The 18,650-nt window shown below is 48.7% G+C and overlaps 8 protein-coding genes across 8 annotated transcripts; 3 read left to right on the top strand and 5 right to left on the bottom strand.

Moving 5' to 3' along the window:
• Positions 1-355: 355 nt before the first annotated feature.
• Positions 356-2,257, top strand: BKA67DRAFT_629509 (uncharacterized protein; the record flags this gene model as incomplete). The annotated part of the gene is made up of 4 exons (XM_046105578.1): positions 356-937; positions 1,004-1,260; positions 1,356-1,477; positions 1,543-2,257. Exons 1-4 carry the CDS (start codon positions 418-420, stop codon positions 2,255-2,257), a joined length of 1,614 nt encoding a protein of 537 aa, XP_045954642.1. The 5' UTR covers positions 356-417.
• Positions 2,258-5,259: 3,002 nt separating this feature from the next.
• Positions 5,260-6,397, bottom strand: BKA67DRAFT_523179 (monooxygenase; the record flags this gene model as incomplete). The annotated part of the gene is made up of 3 exons (XM_046098443.1): positions 5,260-5,442; positions 5,512-5,609; positions 5,662-6,397. The coding sequence occupies 3 exons, from the start codon at positions 6,395-6,397 to the stop codon at positions 5,260-5,262; spliced, it is 1,017 nt and encodes a 338-aa protein (XP_045954641.1).
• A 1,108-nt stretch (positions 6,398-7,505) lies between these two features.
• On the bottom strand, positions 7,506-8,782 carry BKA67DRAFT_649759 (uncharacterized protein; the record flags this gene model as incomplete). Its single annotated transcript, XM_046106024.1, has 5 exons — positions 7,506-7,755; positions 7,901-8,028; positions 8,142-8,222; positions 8,350-8,368; positions 8,690-8,782. 5 exons carry the CDS (start codon positions 8,780-8,782, stop codon positions 7,681-7,683), a joined length of 396 nt encoding a protein of 131 aa, XP_045954640.1. The 3' UTR covers positions 7,506-7,680.
• A 334-nt stretch (positions 8,783-9,116) lies between these two features.
• BKA67DRAFT_506681 (uncharacterized protein) lies at positions 9,117-9,698 on the bottom strand (the record flags this gene model as incomplete). The annotated part of the gene is made up of 1 exon (XM_046097139.1): positions 9,117-9,698. A coding segment is annotated over one exon (582 nt), but the record flags the coding sequence as incomplete, so codon positions are not given.
• A 771-nt stretch (positions 9,699-10,469) lies between these two features.
• BKA67DRAFT_683496 (Endoribonuclease L-PSP/chorismate mutase-like protein) lies at positions 10,470-11,050 on the top strand (the record flags this gene model as incomplete). The annotated part of the gene is made up of 2 exons (XM_046108971.1): positions 10,470-10,581; positions 10,636-11,050. The coding sequence occupies 2 exons, from the start codon at positions 10,470-10,472 to the stop codon at positions 10,932-10,934; spliced, it is 411 nt and encodes a 136-aa protein (XP_045954638.1). The 3' UTR covers positions 10,935-11,050.
• An 811-nt stretch (positions 11,051-11,861) lies between these two features.
• Positions 11,862-13,491, bottom strand: BKA67DRAFT_406941 (uncharacterized protein). Its single transcript, XM_046096726.1, has 3 exons — positions 13,308-13,491; positions 12,624-13,209; positions 11,862-12,575 (listed from the first exon to the last, which is right to left on the bottom strand). Exons 1-3 carry the CDS (start codon positions 13,321-13,323, stop codon positions 12,119-12,121), a joined length of 1,059 nt encoding a protein of 352 aa, XP_045954637.1. The 5' UTR covers positions 13,324-13,491; the 3' UTR covers positions 11,862-12,118.
• A 949-nt stretch (positions 13,492-14,440) lies between these two features.
• Positions 14,441-17,463, top strand: BKA67DRAFT_406659 (uncharacterized protein). Its single transcript, XM_046096725.1, has 12 exons — positions 14,441-14,866; positions 14,952-14,997; positions 15,060-15,412; positions 15,466-16,021; positions 16,082-16,120; positions 16,193-16,255; positions 16,309-16,323; positions 16,534-16,571; positions 16,640-16,908; positions 16,972-17,169; positions 17,240-17,293; positions 17,430-17,463. The coding sequence occupies exons 1-11, from the start codon at positions 14,769-14,771 to the stop codon at positions 17,281-17,283; spliced, it is 1,719 nt and encodes a 572-aa protein (XP_045954636.1). The 5' UTR covers positions 14,441-14,768; the 3' UTR covers positions 17,284-17,293; positions 17,430-17,463.
• A 44-nt stretch (positions 17,464-17,507) lies between these two features.
• On the bottom strand, positions 17,508-18,637 carry BKA67DRAFT_662852 (carbon-nitrogen hydrolase; the record flags this gene model as incomplete). Its single annotated transcript, XM_046108087.1, has 3 exons — positions 17,508-17,845; positions 17,939-18,381; positions 18,441-18,637. The coding sequence occupies 3 exons, from the start codon at positions 18,635-18,637 to the stop codon at positions 17,508-17,510; spliced, it is 978 nt and encodes a 325-aa protein (XP_045954635.1).
• Positions 18,638-18,650: the final 13 nt, after the last annotated feature.

The following is an 18,650-nucleotide window of genomic DNA, read 5'->3' as shown; positions in this document are numbered from 1 at the left end:
GGGTGTCGAGCCACATACGCCACAGGGGTGGGTGTCATCTCAATAAAGCTAGGTATCATATAAGCAGACCCTTGATTTGCTATACACATGATGCTCTTTTATTGGTTAGATCCGCTGCAAGTAGCCAGGGACCTATTACTTCATTAGGAAAAGGTGTGGGAGCTCGTGGGTCCCAGCCTCCAAGGTGGTGGAAGCAAATGCGGCCTCTGTTAACAGGATTCCTCGCGGGGCCCTTTTCCAGCCAATTGGAGCTTCGAGTTATGCCCCTCTCCACGACGTCACTAATGAGGTAAAGCGGCTTAGTAGTAACGTTGGCACACACACTCATAACCTAGTTATGTTAGTTAAGACGGTAAGTCCATCAACATCACCAGTCTCATCACCAAGACTGAGCCTGAGCATTGGTGTAGCTCATGTATGACATCGACCGACAATTGTTGCCGCTTGATTAACACTCCCATTCACGACCCTAAAAATTCTATGAACATGGCAACAGAAGCTTCGAAACGGCAGCGGCCCTTTCTCTTCGTCCACTCTACCGGTCCGACTCATATTCACCAGCTTGATAAAATTACAAGGACCAAGATCCATCGTCATGTAATGGCTGAAATCGGCAAGGCACGGCGGAAACCCCCGCGCAATCCGCAATTCGATGCCGTTGTCCATTTTCCGGACCGCACGAAACAGATAAAGCGGGCGAAACAGCCGCAGGAGCCGCAGTCTCAGGACCTTGTCGACTCGGACATTGCCTTGGTATCCGCAATGCCATACCAATCTGTACCTCCATCCGCTTACTATGAGACCCTTCTGTCTCTAGTGCCACCTTTCTGGGACCAGCACCCTTTGCTTACCTTGGAGAGTCAGTGGGGAGACGACATGTTCTCTGCATACGGAATGATGCTGTTGCTGCGTGCCGGGAGCAACCTTGCAAACCCAAGTAAGCCGAACCAACCCTGCGTCTCCTCTCTTGAATGTACTTCAACTCGCTCAACTTTGTTGACAGACTACTCGACTAAGGGTTTTTGGTTCCCTTTTGCTTTCCAATCATCCCGATTTCTTCATCAATTTCAGCATGTTTTTGCCAGCCCCAACATTCTGGGCGGCGTTTCCCGGGCATTGTCCGCAAAATTTAGGATAATGGCCCTAGAGCGCTCCTCGATTACAATATCATGCATTGAAAGTTACCTCGCGAACCCCAATTTGGGACAGGAGGCAGCAAATAATGTCATTCGTGCGGTTTTGGCAATCATTTGCTATAATGTGAGACATCTTCTACTTTCCTGCGAACGAACGCTTTTTATTTTATTTTATTCTATATTGAGCCGAAAGTACTATTGATACTGACATTGCAGTAGTTCATATCTTATGATTTCAGCCAAGCACTTGTCCACTTACGTGGCTTAGAGTTGATAATTAATGTTCGAGGAGGGATTCACCATTTACAAGGCCACGATGAGCTCAGGCTGATGATATTCTGGTAATAAATAACCTGTTTTCTACGATGACTCGTGGATTCCTTACGTGCTAATGATTCAATCGCAGGATAGACATTACCGCATCCCTCCTCTATAGACTGAGGCCACGATTTCCACCTCCGTTAGATCTTATACCCCCGGTCCACCCAGCTGCATATCCACATACTCTGCCAATGCCGCTATTCAATATGATGAAATCGGAACCTACCATGGACGCCCATGCCCTACATGTTTCATCTTGCATTACTGACCTGAACGCTGTCGCCGCTCTCATTAAAGCCGAGTCGGCGATCAAAGGAGATGCATTATGGACAGAGGTTGTATACATTGAGCTTCGAACCAATCCCATAGTGTATCGCCTACTGGACTGTTCCGCACATACAGGAACCATGCCACAAGATGCGATTTTCGAGGCCCTGCGACTAGGTGCGATCCTCTGGATCATCTGCATAAAGCGCCGCTGTGGATCATTCCTTGGGTCTCCCACGGTTTATGTATCGACTTTATTTGATTTACTATCCGCCCAATCTGTGAAGATAGACGCTCCGAGATCTTTCGACCGTCTCGCGATACGAAGCTGGCTGCTCATAATTTGTGGCATCAGCGCCTGCGATCCTGTGCAACATCAGTCCTGTATAGACCTTATCGCTTCCGAGATGAGGAAGCTGAGATGGGATTGGGCTCAACTGATGATGTTAGCGCATCAAATGCCTTGGATCAGCCATTTTGACGCCTCTTGCGCCCATCTAAAGGAACAGATACAGCTGAGCTGCTATAAATAGCCCAGATGCTACAACTCAAGTGGCTTAGCATGGAGGCATGACGACTCAAAATGCCCTAAATCGTTTATATAAACCCGAAAAGGGCCATACTACCTACTCAAGAAACCCTCCTTGCTCCCCTGAGACGAAGTAAGCCTAGCAAATACCGGATCATGAACTTCTATAAGCTCAGACCTGAGCAATAGACTATAGCGAGAAGCGAAGCTCGAGGTAAACAGCTGGCATTACGACTTTTGTCCATTTCAGGATGCCGCGTCTCACGCTGAGTTACTGCCTCTGCGACAACCCTTGACAGCAAGGATCCAATTGCGTATGAATTCTTCTGGTCTTGGCCCACGATCAATCAAGAGGCAACACGACGACATGGCGATCAGAGATCGGTGGCCTAGCGAACATGAGGGAATAGTGTCTTGGAGAAATAAGTAAGGAGAACGCAAGTTGGAAGCGATATTTAATAAAATGCAATGCAGTATGTGAAGTAAAGCGCAGAAAGCTTTGTGAAAGACGAAACAGATTTAGTTCTAGGCACCAGTCATTTGTCAAAATTGACCTCAGGAAACTCTCAAAAAATTCACTTCTGGCCTCCCTTTATGCCGAAGCCCTTTTTCTACACATCAAAAATATACACTCCAGTCAACGCTGGATGGCCTCTCGCTAGTCAACTTCCAGTATAACGATGGCAGTCAGTCTGATAAACTCCCACGCAACTCGCATGAATGCCGAGCTTTAGAATACCAGAGACGGCTTCCACGCCCTTACCATTAGATACCGTCAACCAGTTCAACTTAACGCATCGTGTGTAATTCCTCAAAGTTTCAATGCTCTTCGACCGCAGTGTAAACAAAATAACAATGAATCAATCATCCATGAAGGCCAGTTCTTTGCAGCAAAGGCCCTCGAAATAAGGTCCATCAGTGCCTTGCCTTCGGTATTCACAGCTCGCGCAGTCGACTTCGAGGCTGCGTTGCCATTACCATTGTCGTTTCCGTTGCTCTCCTAAGCTTAACTTCCGCCACAACCCTTGTAATGTTTGCCGTCAAGGGATATTGCGCTGACCAACGTAGCGAGAATGAGGAGGTTGAGAAAATTTATTCTGGGGGTATATGGGTAAGATGTAGTTAGTGACGCGATGAAGAAAATGAAGCTTGACTGCGCGACCGTGAACAGGGTCGTGAGCTTGTCGTTAGCCACGGTAAGTTCTAATCCACTATATTCCTACACAGGCTCGTACTACGCCGCCAAAAAAGATGTACGGTGCCTGTCGAATAAAGGCTTCAAGAGCGGCATCGCCGCCTGCCGGAATAAAACTTTAACCATGAGGTTAGTGGACGAAAAGCACGTCTTCAGGTTGACACCGTTGGGGTATCAGTCAGCGGCCCGCAGGTCATCGCACTCCCACGAGATATTTGCAGCGGGAAAGCCCAGTGCGCAAGGATTGAGCATGCGCTGCTGAACCACCCAGTCCCGTGAATCGAAATGGTGGTATTGCGGCTTAGCATTGACGCTATCCTTGCCTTGTGATGAGCTTAGTTGGGTTATGAAACGCTATCTCCTTTTGCCATGCTGCAAAATAACAGTAGCCCACTTCTTAGTAGATTACGAATGGCAAAGAGTCCTGACCACACGCTTATCGACGACAGCGCGGCCAAGGTACAGAGTGATATTCCAAAGACCCTGACTATTTTCGGGGCTTCACGCTTCCAGTCCGCGCCGCCGTCGCCGGCTCGGATAACCAGATGTAATCGATCTACAAGTATCTCACATTCAGCAACCGGCAAATCATGATTGCGCCATGAGATGTCTCGGGGAGGTTTTCAAGGGGAAACCCATGGAGTGCAGCCAGCGCTTCGAGGTTTGATGTAGTAAGTACGAACTGGTCTCCTAGCTCCCAACAATGACTTAGCGTCAGATATTCCAACCTCATATCTTTCAGGGCCGAGGTGATGTAAAAGCGCGGTGAACTTGGCGCGTTACTGATAAAGGGAATTCGAGGACGATTTGCGAATCGCCAGAACTTTTATTCCATGCCGAGACGTCATCTTTCTTCAATTGATTGACTTTTGAAGACGGTAGATGGTGATACTTCTTAGGGAGAAGCTTCAACTTGTTGTAAAATGGCTGATAGATGATATCTCAGCCAAAATTGATATACGTTACATGGGGTCCGCCAGATTTTGTGATTACAATTTCCGTGTTGGTTCGAATTTTTGGAAATTGGACTTGACAATTCTACAATTAGAGTGGTTCCATGAACTTGTCGGTGTGTCTTTGCACCAGATGCCTTTGCAATTGCAGCCACGGCATATTTTGTACTCGATAGCAAAGGCATAGCACGTTTCACAAACGTAGAATCCCAACGATGGACGAGAGCTTAGACACGAATCAAAATCTGAATTATTTATGTTATGTCGCATGTTCGATTGTTAGCGACCCCGACACCCGTGTCGTCGTCCTGTTTCTAGTCAAGGCCGGCGCTTCCACTCTGGCCAGATAAAGCAGTTCGTTATAGCAGACAATCCACCACGCAATTTCTGGGCGGTCTTTAACCAGAAAGCGGCTATGGACCGTAGTGACCAATGGGGATTTGCTATGCAAGGGAATGCGGTACAGCTAGCTCTCTTCGAAGCACCTGTGCGACAGACCGAGGTGAACGGATGCGCCTCGTCCCGTTGCCATTAAATGCAAACGCTGTATCCTGCGATTTTGTGGTTTCTGTTGTCTAGTCCAGATATAGATAAGACGACATTATATGTAATGCAGCTGCCGCGGGCATACTCAGTACCGGTATGGCCCCAACTGGGGATTATTTATAGTGCTAATAAGTCTCTACTGAACAGCGCTGTACTTACTATCTGCACAGAGCTAATTTCAGTATTTTAGCTACCACACCAGGGAGCCTCCGGGCCTGTCTTCGAGCGTGGCCGCACCAGCCTTGGCTATGAGCTTAAGCTTGCCATCCCTGCTTGTAAACGTGCTATCGGCTCAGACCGCCACGACAGCGTTCACATGGACGAGTATGTGTAGCAAAGAGGGCCGGCTTGAGTGTCCATATAATCCTGGACAACTGGCAGGGTATTCCCAAGCTCTAGCACGGGCATTGCATCGGTGATCGAGGCTGGGACTGTCTTGTCGGTGTCTTTATAGCCCGTGTAATCAGCCAAGCGGGTAGCGTTACGGCCTTGCCACTGTGATAGGCGTTAGTTTGACCCCATTTATTTTATTTAGTAAATAGGTGAGAGGAGAATCAAGCGTACCTTGGCCCAGGCACGGTCAACGTTGGCATGGTGAAGGAAAAAGAGGGGCTCATTAGGCGACGTGGCCGGACCCATATCGCCGAAGATAATGCTGTGAACTTCAGTCATGTTAGTACCTTGTGTGAGAAACAATGGGAGGAAAAAACAAACTCTGCGCATGCGGCAATCCCTCGAGCATTGAGGACATTTGGGCATAGGTGTCGAAGCCGTAGATGGTGTTCATGACCTTGGAGTTGTACGCCCCGGCCTGCATGTCGCCGATGATGGGTTCGCCATTCTCGTCGTTGCCCAGACCACCGTTAAACTCGCGAGTGAAGCAGTGCAGGCGATCGCCGTGGTCGTTCATGTTAGGCCAGCCCATGGCCAGTGTCAGATTCGTGTTGGCGAAGGGGCCATCGACCACGCAACGCTGGAAGCCAGGCACGTCGCTTCCGGTGTGCTTGCCGTCGCCGCCGAAGCCGGTGACAGAGTCGAAGATGGGAGAGTTGGGTGTGTTCTCGGCGTCAGCGTCAATACTCCAATCCCAGTATGGCTGGACACCGGTAAAGCCACATTCGGTGCGCAGCAGGTCCTCGTGCAGTTGCACGAACCAGCGGTGCCATGGAAGGAAGTTGGCCACGAAGTGGATGTCCGTATTGAGTGTAAAGTGGGTATAGACTAGGTCGTCCATGCGCGTGGTGACGGCCTCGATGTCGGCGTACTTAGCCTTGGGCAGCCCCCGCACACACACAGCAGCGCGGAGGTACTCGGCCTTCTCGGCATCATCCAGCTCACGCCACTCCTTGCGGACGGACGCGTTGATGCATGCAGTATCCGCACGGGGTATAGCAATGACGGCAGCCTCTGCTGCGAGGGCAAAGACGGTGAGAAACGAGCGAGGAAGCATTGTGATAAAAAGTAAATGCTAAACGAGCGACGAGAGAAGATGTAGCGAATGACAGCTTGAGGAATGAGAGCTGGTCTAAGATGCAAAAGACAGTAATAAGTTGACAATAATCAGTATTTTATATAAACTCATCGCGCGGGCTATGCTGATTCATGCATCCCTTCCTCCTGGTACGGCATCGCTAAAACTTAATTAAGGGACTACTTTAAGCTTCACTTGCTGTCGCTAACCTATAGTATATTACCTAAGATGCGACCAAATTAATGCCACTGCGGGTTTAAAGAAAAAGGAATACGGAAAATGTCCGATTCGTCGTGCCTCAAGTCACGGCCAAGCCGCCAGGGGTTCAGTGTCCGCACTCGATACTACCATGTTCGTCTAGTGTCGTTACCGACTCGGCAGTGCTTCTAGAAGACATGTGTGGATCCATTTTGGTCTCTTGGCGCCTTCGTATCCGAGATGCTTTGCTTCTCGGGCGAAACCGACAGGGTCCATTCTGCTCTCTTGGCAGGTTCGTATCCAGGACCCATACGTTTCATAATCCTCCTATCTCCCCCTTACAAGTCGGACAGACGATGGTACTCATTTCGTTTCTGTCGATATCACAAAACTAGAGCGCGGAGGTATCCACATCAAGAGAATGAAAAAGTCGGGGATATAAACAATACGGCGGGATGATATGGAGTCAGTGAGGAACGAATAGCAGGGATTGAGAATCCTATAAATGATTCAGCATGTCTATCCGACACGCGTTTGAGATCTTGCATATACAGATTGTCTATCAGGCATAGAGTTAAAATACAAGCTTTTGAGAGCCGGCAATAACGGTGTATATAGCGATCGCGCAGTTATGCGACAACACATTATACACTTATAAAACAGAATATATATACACTTGTAAATAAGTTCATATTTATATAAACAGATGAACCAGCATCTTTAAAACGGCTCCTTCGTCTCCCCAAGATATTTATGATAGTCCAGATACCCCTAACTAATCGGCTAGTATTCATTAGGCGCGCTTGCTTCTATATGCCGAGCCGAGGTTTATTGTGGAGGCCGTGCTGACCAACGTCATGCGGCGTCCTGATAAGCTTGTGTGAACGCTGTGTTTCTCAAAACTGACTTCATTCGCACTTTAATTTGCACGAGGTCTAACTGTCATGAAGACGTACCTAGTGCCCGCCCGATCGGCATTCTCGCAGCATATCTCATAATCTGCCCTAGGCCCATCTCATTGTGCAATAGTACTACCTAGAAGCGTGAGGCTTTGCACTCAACAATCAACTGGCGACGCCGTAATGCCATTTTCGTTCCCAGTACCCTTGCTGCTCTGAATCTACATCGTTACTGCAAGTCTACAGTACATTCCTAGACCAAGAAAACCACTAGAATATGACTGTCCTTAGCTAGCTTGCACTGTATAGCATATATTAGGGCGCGTTTCAGATAGTAAATACAGTAGTATTGGTGGTCATCCGGGTTTCCCCCCCTAACACAGACCTCGAGATGTATAATAAGGTCACCCTTCACTGTTATAATACTTGACTTTACTGATCTCCAGTCGCTGCTTCCCTCTTTCTTCTTATCTTCTGGTCCTATCTGCGTCTGCAACGTCTTCTTGTTGAGCTCTGGCAACTCATTTCGCACGTTCTATCTTTAGTTTCTCTTCTGCAACTCTGACTCAATTAAACCACATGTGACACACGGTGCAGCCGCACGATACGATTATGAGACAACATACCTTTTGATGCCGGTTTTAGCGCCAAGGGCAGCTGCCTATCATTGAAGTCGAAGACCTCGTACATGTTTAAGCAAGCATTTCCTAGAACGAAATCATACGGCAGCGGTTCGAGTATGAGAGAAGTCTCCTTGTGCAGCTTGACGGCTGGCGAAAATTTCCAGGCAAAAAATTCATTGATTTAGCCGACAGGCTGAAAATTAGAGCTTACTACCGCAGAAAATCTTGGTCTACTATAAGGGTCTAGACTAGTCGATGACTAAGAATCTGAGAATGCTGTGAAGGTGAAGCTCCCCTCAGCCCGGGTGTCGAGGTATACTGGGTAGTCGTGTATCATCTTTATCGAGCTATAGATACGTAGGTCAAGGTTGACTTCAGATTCTCATACTAAAACAGAGCTAGTACCTAAAGACCTGGAAAAAATTACGGCGAACTGTAGTAGAGTCATATCTGACGATTAATGTGGTTGACGGTTATGTAACCACGTCTTGGCCAAGGTACATAAGCTGATAATCACTGTTTGAGCAATGTGTTCACTTGGGTTTTCCTACCTCAACAGGAAAATTCCTATCTGAGGGCTCAGAGTGTGCGCCAATGGTTTTTTGCATTGACGGTGCATATTGGGTGGTCGCAGCTGCAGTCATCTTGACCATTGGCAACTGTATGATGAGTAGACTTCACGCAAGCTGACCTTGAGCTCAACAGCTCTACAATGGACACTTATACACCTATAGGTGGCGGCGCAGTTGGTTGTACTCAGCCATAACAAGAGTAGAGGGCAAAATTTATAGTTTATATTTACCCCGTCCCGTTATCAAGAACACCTTGCAGTTCGTCAAAACAAACCACTCCGTACATTCCCGGGTTGAACGTCGGCACACAATCTTCGAATAAGCAGGCTGGTTTGTTTCGTACCTCAATGTTGGAAATAGCTTTTAATCCATCGCAGTAACCTATTCGAGGCCATTTCTCACAAATCGTTATAATATCGTCGGAATGTATGAATTGCGCGCTTAGTCCCATAAGATCCTGACCCGCTCCGAGTGTGACTAGAGCACCAGTAAGTCTGACTCGGGAACTGAAATCCCGAAACTCAATGGTGTGTCGCGCGATAGCCTCGCAGACCTCGTCAGCCCAGTAGGCCATCGACTCGGCAGTCTGGAAGCCTCGACACTCCTCAAGCACCTGTGACGTTTGTTCCAGAATCCATTCGCGTGCTTTGATCGCGCCCCATAACTCCAACGATAACGAGCTTTTCTGGGCGTCTGGGTTGAACCCGATCTCATGCAAAACGCAAGCGAAGTAGATAAGCTCTTTATCGAAGCCTAGTTCTTGCGCGTTTTCGCCGCTGTCCCACCCAGCATAATTCGCAATGCACAACGCGAACGCGTACGTGCGGAAGGAATGATGAGCAGCCCATAATGGTATGAACTCCCGCACGAAATTCTCCGCGCGCTTTGCAAGTGGTGTTTCCGGTAATTCGAAGAATGATGGTCCAAGGGCTGAGGGTGCAGGCAAATTAAGCGATGCCAGGTGACCTATTAGAGGCGCTGGTATGGAAGCCGCAACATGTGACATCTTCACGCCTACAATCGAAAGAACTGTGGATCGATGAATGAAATACGATCAATAATGGAAGTTGGATGCATCTTCACAAGTGGCCTATGGTCTGGGCAAGTTATATGCATTTATTCTCAAGATCTTCCCTAGGTATGTGGGCCGGTTATGGACACCCGGGATCCCGATGCGCATATTTTCCCTCGATATTTGTTGTCGTTGTCTCGTGCAGTCAGACTTGAGACATCTGCTGTGTTTCTATCCAGAATAGTGTGTTTATACCAAAGTAAACTAAAAGTGTGGGCAAATACGTGCCCCACCAGAATCCCGATCATTTTCGGGATCCACAAGAAGCAGATCTACAAACTATCTCAGGGGGTCCACACCAATCCCGACGACGAGCCTAACATTGCAGGATATTCGGTAGATGAGCCGACTCGGGGCTGGACGATCCCTCGAGCTGCCTCAGACGACGGGATGAGCATGAAGCCTGGAATCGCGGGCGGAAAGTTGTCACTAGAAGGTTTCGGCGAACTGTCCAAGGCCCCATTAGAAAAGCCACTGATTACAGCATATTCCATATAGCTTCCCTGTCAGTTCTGTGCTTCGTCATGACTAAAGGTAGTCTGTGATGTGGAGTTGTAACACACGTTAATGCCGAAATTCTTTGTATTTAATCTTGTGACACACAGCCCATGTTGACATTGACATCGATTTCTTCATAATCAAACTCAATCCATCTACTTAACCTTCGACATCCCATCATATATCACCATGTCACACTTAACTTACACATCCTACGAAGGCTACGGCGAAAGAGTGAAGAAGGATTTGTGGTATAGCCAGGCTGTTCGGGTAGGAAACATCATCGAATGTGCGGGTCAAGGTATGTTGGACATCTTCCACCCAAGGTGTGTAGCCTCGGCTGATCTGAAATTAGGCGGCTGGGATCGCGACACCGACAAGATCGATCCAAACATTGTCGTCCAGATTGAGAAGGCTTTCGAGAATGTAGATCGTACCTTGAAGCTCGCCGGAAGCCGTGGATGGGAGGATGTCTTTTTCTTGAGGTCTCACCACCTGCCCTGCAATCAAGAAGCCATGGAGACCATGGTTCGCTGCTTGAAGCAATACTGTCCAAACCACCAGCCGGCATGGACTGCCCTCGGGGTCCCTAGATTGGCTTTTGACGATATGAGAGTAGAGATCGAAGTCCGAGCTCATATCAAGGACGCTTAAGGGTGCAAATTCAAGGAGATTTTCTCACCTTTGCGCCTCATCCAGCTCTTGAACCATTTGAAGTATTGGGGAACATGTATACAGTATTGGGGACAATTTTGCCGGAGCTTACGGAGTCACCTTATTTCTAGTGATAGTAGCAATAAAGATGAAATACTTGAACAAATCACGTTACCATTGACTCGTATGATAAGAATGTTCACAAAGAGTGACAAATTAAGCAGGCAGCGTTCAGAACTGGTGATTGTGAAAATTCTTGGCACGGCTATCTCTCACCCATCCCGGAACGAACTTGAGTCTAGCCAACGCCATGGCGCTATATCGCTCTAGGATGTGTAGTACAGCTATGTTAGTTGGATCTTACTGCTCACTTACGTTTAGCCGGGCAAACCAGGTTGATTTGGAGCAAGGCCAATATCTCCGAAATATCTTCGCCGCAACGTATGGGCTTTGAATGGATGCAGTCAAAGTGAATCCAAGGCCTAGCTTACGAATCACGACAGTGAGTTCTTCGAGGTTCTTATTGCTTATTGGTCTACCTTGTCAGCTCAAAGCGTGGCAAATTTCTTGCGCGACTGCATTGTCGCCCTAGTCTGTAGGCCAAAATCATGTTGCCCATGGGACCATGTATCACGCCTGTCACAAATGTGCTTTCGCGACTTGCTATGCAAATGAATGGGTGGATATCGCTTCCGGATCTCAGATTTGATAACAAATACCTTACCTGCTATTGCTCCCTTTTGTACCTCTATTTTCTGACAGTTTGGGATGCAGCGACCACATGGCCTGGCTATTGTACGGGCCACAGACCACGGCGCTTGACGGGAAATTCCTCATACTCCGTCAACAAATGAGAGGCTGGAGAGTGCTACCTACATGATGAGCGACTTTCGCGAATCCTAAATCCCTCTGCTTTTCTTGAGAAGAATGTATCGATCGAGTATCCGTGATAGCTTTTGCGTCAGCGGCTTGTTGGTATGGTAGCCGAACATCTGCTCCAACACCTGCACAACTGTCGCCGAGAGCAAAGCCGTGGATGCCTTTGTGAGGCGGCCGTCAGTCAGATCTTCCACATCCAAGTTTACAAGCTGAATTTGTTTGTAAACCTGCTCATAGATCCTTGCCTCCAATGCTATATATACGGCTAAGTCAGCATATAATGTAAAACTTGAGTACGTGGCCGCTCAACCTGCTCTTGGTAACCAAACCAAACATTGCGGGAACTCACGTGTTGCAGGACTTTCATCCAGAGACAAGGAGAATATTTCCAACCATTTGGACAAAAAAAGAGTGCACTCAAAGGTTGCCAGTGTCTGTTCCAGGGACCAAAGGTTTAATTGAGTCCGGGCATAGAGCATGATGCCCATTTTGGCAGGTGTCTCCATGATTGTGGCGCAACGCTCCAGGGTAGGGATTAGCTGAAGACTTCGCTGTGGTCCGGGAAAGGATAAGGCTAATTCAGCGGACTGTAGGGGATCTTTTAAACGCAATATAGACAGAATGTCAAGATCAAAGACCTGCCGCAGCCGTACTAGACTCACGAGAGCGTCGACGTTACTGAGAGAAGCCGTCTTGACACAATCCCGGTCTGACACGACTCGAAGATCCTGAAGAGCTAGGCTGCATTGGTTGACAGCAGCTCTATGATACAATTAGCTATATATGGTTGCCAAGATCACAAGATCTTACATAAACGGTTTTGTAGTATCTTGCAGCACGATTCGTGGGTCCAACACCATTGATTGTCGCAGTTGTGTTAGCATGTGACTGGAATATAATATGTGAATGACGATGATATAGATATTTGTCGCGTTTCTTAACCAGGGCAGGTCATTTGGAGAAGTCGTGCTGTTTCCCAGAATCCGAAGCGCTTCATATAGAGTTGGTACTTCGGGACAACGGCAGCGTGTTTCATCCGCGTCATCACTGAATCGTGACCATGTACAGTTGGAGACGCAACGCGCGAGCAATACTTGGCTGCTATCGACCGCGACAGTCACTTCAGTGCCAACGAGAAGCGTTTGCAGACAGAGCATGCAAAACACGTATGTTTTTATCTGGCGTTCTGCACCACAACTCGTGGCTTCCACATCGCAGATGGTACTACCATAAGTCTGGGTGGTCCTACCGAGCATAATTGTAGACCTTGACAAGTGTGATAAAGTATGAGCTCGGACCGCGTTCGTATCTTGCACAAGATTCTCGCCTTGTTGCAATTGTATAAATTCATTAACGAGCAGTAGAGCGCGCAGTAGATCAGATGGATTTCTGTGATCTCCAACGGTTAGCGAGGACGAAGCGATTGTGCAAGAACGCGCCAGAGTAAACTGTGACTTGCTAGAATATGACAAAGTATGGGGCAGGTGATCATACCCTCTCGCGCTATCATTCGGAATCGAGGTCGTAGTCCAACGTTCAGATTGATGAAGCTCGCCCGAGAGCGCGGCGACACTGGCGTCGTGAAGAGAGACGGCTGTCCTTTCCTCGAAGAGAGCTTGTGCGCCCAGAGAGAGCAGAGACAGAAGGATGGCCGGAGTCGTGGTGCTGTCTGGTATCACAGAGAATTGGAATCGGCTAAGAACAACTCGTGTGGCTACTTCGAAATATCTGTTCATGACAGGTCTCGGTAGTACCCTGACGGCAGGAAACACAGCCCGGAGGCAATCCAGATCATCTGACGCGAAGAAGCTCGACTTTGAGCGTTGATCATTCTGTAGATCTGCAACATGTGCCGTGGTCCGGACGTGTTGCGAGAGGCTCGACCTGCTGCTAGCCTGGGCTGGTTGAGCGTGAAGTTCATCTTCGAGACGGGTGTGCTGGAGAAAATCGCGAAAGTCGCGCAATGAATCGTGGCTGTCACCAGCACGTAATTGATCATCTGAAGTCGCGAGTGTTAAAATCAACGACGATGATTGTGCGACTCGATCAACGGCGTCTTACGTCAAAGACGCAATTAACGGGGAGACTGACAAATTTGGGAGTATTCTGGTGGCAACGGGAAGGGCGGGGAGGCCTGGCCGTCCGTTACACTCCTTGTGTGAGACTCACTGGAGACGGTGGACGGCACCGCCTGGTTCATGCCGTGAGTTATTGCCGAACAACAATGGATGTGGTAGAGGTCCGGAAGCCGGGGCGGAGAAAGGTATCAGATACCGGTATGAGTGTTACAGTAACCTAGCACTCTTGCGTTGGCCTGACGGTACCGCTGCATTGCTACCGATTTCTTCCCGCACAACGACTGCGCACGCAAGGGATCGGTCTGGGCACAGTAGGTGCAGACTTCAGCGATTCAGTCTGGGGTGAGCCGTATCCGTCTTCCCCACAAGTCGCGCACCCGTGCGGACAGACAGACGCGAGTTGTTTGGATGAAAATGTAAGTCACTGAAGTGAAAGATGCTGTTGAAGGAGGAAATATACCGAGTCGCATTTGGGTTCCCGCACACGACGAGGCCCCTACAGGCGTACACGACGGTGCCCAGAACCCAAGACGAGTGCCGTGCCACTGCAAACCCAAGGTTAGGTTAGCTTACTGGTAGGCCACTGGATCTTAGCATCCCCAAGACGCCTATTTTAGCGGGGCTGGCTTTTCAAGTCTTCGACTTCAAGGTCTCAAGCATTGATAGTCAAGCGGGCTGATCCCCAGCCATCTGGATGCTTGCTGTATTGTCCCAATTGCCTCCAGGAAGTGGTTGCTTTTCCCCAACACGCAACATCCATTGTTGACTCACATCGCACTGGCTTCTCCGCTGCAACAGCCACCCGTCCCTCTGAAGCACCACTTTCGACCGCGTAAGACACGACAACATAGCGCAAACAAACTTGATACCAACCCAAATGCCTTCGTCGTCTCGCCCTCTGCCAGGGCAAGGGTCGGGTCCACCGACTCGCAAGAAGTTTGCTACTCCGCCAGTGAAGCTGGCTTGTATGCCGTGGTAATTATCACTCGCGTTTCACAACCCTTGGCTGCCCCTCCTTTTGATCGGGGAGATAGAGCTGATGACATAATCCATACTACAGTAGAGGGTCGCGAGTTCGATGTAGTGGATCGCAGCCGTGCCATCGTGTGAGTCCTTGTTCTACTCACTGCCCTCTGGAAATCAGCTTGTCAATAATTTTCACCTACAGTGTGGTGCACGAGGCCTGCAATGCTCGTACTCTCAGAGCCGGCGCGGAGTATCAGCTCGCAGTGCCACCGATGACCGCGCAACCAAGGAGCATGACTCGAATAGTACCGTTCATGGCCATCCTGTGTCTAGCTCAACACCTAACCTTATCCTACCACCGCTCTATCTGGGCAACGGCCTAGAATCGGTCGCGTTCGATGAGACGCAGAGCGACGGTCTTGATGAGTTCTTCTCTTCACTGTTTGCAACGCCGTCATATCCGCAACCGCCCCTCCCCGATCATCATGACGCCTCTCCTAGCATGGTATATCGGAATTTCCACGCTTTACGGAGATATCAGCGCGACGCCGACGTGTAGGAATAAACTTTCATATAGCCCAAAATGTTTCCACTGATAAAGCATGTAGCCTCGATTCTTACTATGCTCTCATTCATGCATCTTTTCCCATTCTGCCATTATTGTCCAAGTCCAACCGGGAACACCCGTCAGTTTCAGATCAGCCCATGTTTGGTCTTCCTGTTGATGAAGGATTCTTCGCGGACTACCAACCATCGTCACCTCTTATTCTGGCACTGCTGTCGGTTCTTGTCCTCTTTCCCGACACAGATGGCGGCTCTACGTCTGAAGAGATCAGTCAGGAAATGCGTTTCCGATTCACACAATCCCTTGCAGAGTGCGCTTCGGAGAGCATTGAGGTATACACGAGCAGGGCTGAGCTCAATTCGCTGCTTCTAGAGCCAGATCAGCCTGACTCGTGGCTACATCCTAACTTGCCCAACCAGCTCCAGATCCCCATGGCATTATGTGTTTTAAGCATGCAAGCTTACCTCCATAGTGGAAACCTACCTAAGATGCTTCATCTTGCAGAGAGAGCTCTCGATACATGTATGCAAATGTCGTTGCATCAGTACGAAGGGGAGGGGCCACAAACTGAAACGATTAGAAGAGTTTGGTGGATGTCTGTAAGTTGAGTTATCGTAGTGGTTTTTATATCCCAAGACTGATCTTCCTCTCCACTCTAGTACCTTTGCTTGTGCAACGCCTGCATTGTCAACTGCAAGGTGAGTAAAGCATGCCATCCGCAGTGGGGCATAGAGTGCATATGCTACCCTCGCTAATCAATGAATGTGAAGCCTCCAAAGCAGTTAGATAGGTCGAGTATCAAAACACCTTATCCGGACGATGGGTTATCTCAGGTGGTAATTGTTGTCCGTCACGATGTTACATCACAAACTTATCGTTGTTTTAGGTTTGGAAACAGCATGTACGTGCTGAGGAGACGCTACTTGCTGCAACGCTGTTTCTTGTTGCCTTGGTCAAAGGGTCTGGCGATAAACCGGAGGCGACTACGGCCGCATTTCGCGGGAGTGCCGAGGTGCTCAACGCCATCATAGACTCCCAAACGCGAGATCAGATTGTTTTCTCAGCGCTCATTGCGAGCGACATGAAAGACGACGCTGACAGACAAAGCAAGCTCGTAATGCATAACGTGACAGCTGTGCGGCTAGCAAGGTATCTATCACAAATGAATCTCTCGGTCCGAACAACCACCATGTCACAGGTGCTAATATTTCAGCCAGCGCTAAGATCAAGCTTCATCGGTACTGTGCCTTCATGAATTCCTGCGCCTTGCTCGAAGTCTTCGAGCATATACCAGAAGAACAAGTCGACACTGCCTCGAGCAACTATTCGTTAGCGCTGCCATTGAAACTGGGAAGTTTGAATGGGAGTCCCCGCGATCTCCGATCGTTTCTTTTCCCTTTCACAGAAGCCCAATCACTAGAAACATGCACCAATTGTGCTTTGGAAATCATTACGCACTTGGAGGCAATACGAAATCATGTCAATGGTTAGTTATGTACTGCTTCTCCAACTTTCATCGAATTCATCTGATTTAAAGGTCTATCAACAGTACCGTATTTCTTCTGCTCCAGTGTCCAATGTGCATACACTATCATGATGGTCTACTTCAGCCAGACTCGGCCAGGACAGACCTCCTCTGGCCATTCCCAAAATGACCTGGGTGAGCAATGCTTGAGAGGCCTGGATAGAGCATTGGTTATTCTTCAGAGCTTCGCCTCATCGTATGGTTCAATTGCCAAGGTCCACGGTATGTTCCTGACAAAATTATAGCCCCATATTATAGCGAATCACCGATCGTGGCTGACAAACGATGGTAGACTTGGTCCGCAATGTGGGTGACGCACTAATGGGGAAAAGATAAGGTACATTCTGTATGCGAACACCTTTTATTTATCGTGGCTGTATGGCAATATTATCATATATGTGTGTGGATTCTGGTGAGCTGCTTCTCGTCCTAGTTTTGTTGGCCACAGACTATATTAAAGCTGATGTGTTGTATATTCTTAGCGGGATAAAGAAAATACCGACCTCGGCGCAAAAACCATTCTAGTTTGATCACTTGCTATGTCTGGTTTTGCTGTTCCCTCAAGCTCTGACTCTTGTCATTTCCTCAGTATTGGAACCCATCCACAGCAAATCTGGCCGGCTATAGTGACCCTGTGTATCGAGATAGGCCTTGGAGCGGAGGATGTCGTCCATGTCAAGATCCGCGATGACGAGACCCTCTTGATCGTCCGGCAATCTCTCAGTCAAGATTTTTCCATCCGGTCGGATGACACATGAAGTGCCACCGCCTGGCGCGTAGTACTGGTCGCCATTGATCGTTTGCATGACGTCAACGCCATGTTGCGTGAGGATAGCGCAAGCATGGAGTACAAAGCAACCTCCTTCTATAGCGTATGTAATTGAGAGATTAAGGGAGCCTGAATGTAATGCATCGTCAGTCCTTGTCCCCAGTCGTGGCTCACAGAAGAACTGTGCAAGAGATCGATATTAGAGAAATCAGGTAGACTAACCTTCATTTGCCGTCGACCATAGACCTTTACCTTCTTCATGACACAATTGTGCCGGCCAAGACGCGACGTGGATCTGCTCGCCTTGGGAATGCGTGTGGTACTTGAGCAACGGCTGAGAGTGCTCCCAGCAGCAAAGCATCCCAACCTTACCCACTCCAGGACGATCGATGACGTTCAACAGAGAGGATCCACTGCCATCACCAAAAATAGTCCGTTCCATATGAGTCGGTTTGATCTTTCGTCGACTTCGTTGGATAGTCCCATCGGAAGCGATGTAACTTTGAGCCAAATAAAGCGAGTCTCCGTCTCTTTCAGAATACCCAAGTATGACATCGATGTTGTGAAGGGCGGCAGCGTCGCAAACTCGTTGCAATTGCGGCGAGTCTCGAGATAGGGAGTTCTTGATGTACTTCTGAACGAGATCCATGTCACATCCGCGTGCCCTAGTGCCACCTGAGGATCAGTAAATGACAAGATAATCTATCCTTCAAGTCAAGCATACCAGATCCATGACGGATAGCCAGGTATCCAGACCTCAGGAAAGGCGATCAATTTCGCCCCTTTAGTCGAAGCTTCGCCAATCAGCTTAATCGTCTTGCTGACAGCGCCGTCAAGATCAAAGTAGACGGGTTCAGCTTGAACGACAGCGACCCGGACTGGTCGATTCTGTTCGGCCGCGGATGGAGGAGTAGGTTCCATGTGGACAGATCTC

The sequence above is a fragment of the Truncatella angustata genome, assembly GCF_020726525.1.
Source record: "Truncatella angustata strain MPI-SDFR-AT-0073 chromosome Unknown BKA67scaffold_8, whole genome shotgun sequence".
NCBI classification, from domain to species: Eukaryota; Fungi; Ascomycota; class Sordariomycetes; order Amphisphaeriales; family Sporocadaceae; genus Truncatella; species Truncatella angustata.
Note: the sequence above shows the minus strand (reverse complement) of the source record. Positions and strands in the feature narration are given on the sequence as shown.

Coding starts and splice junctions, on each gene's coding strand:
- BKA67DRAFT_406941 (XM_046096726.1), bottom strand. Junction 12,576..12,623: donor GATACTACAAAACCGTTTAT/GTAAGATCTTGT, acceptor ATTGTATCATAG/AGCTGCTGTCAACCAATGCA.
- BKA67DRAFT_406659 (XM_046096725.1), top strand. CDS start 14,769: ATGCCTTCGTCGTCTCGCCCTCTGCCAGGGCAAGGGTCGGGTCCACCG. Junction 14,998..15,059: donor GATCGCAGCCGTGCCATCGT/GTGAGTCCTTGT, acceptor TTTCACCTACAG/TGTGGTGCACGAGGCCTGCA. Junction 17,170..17,239: donor TTCAATTGCCAAGGTCCACG/GTATGTTCCTGA, acceptor AAACGATGGTAG/ACTTGGTCCGCAATGTGGGT.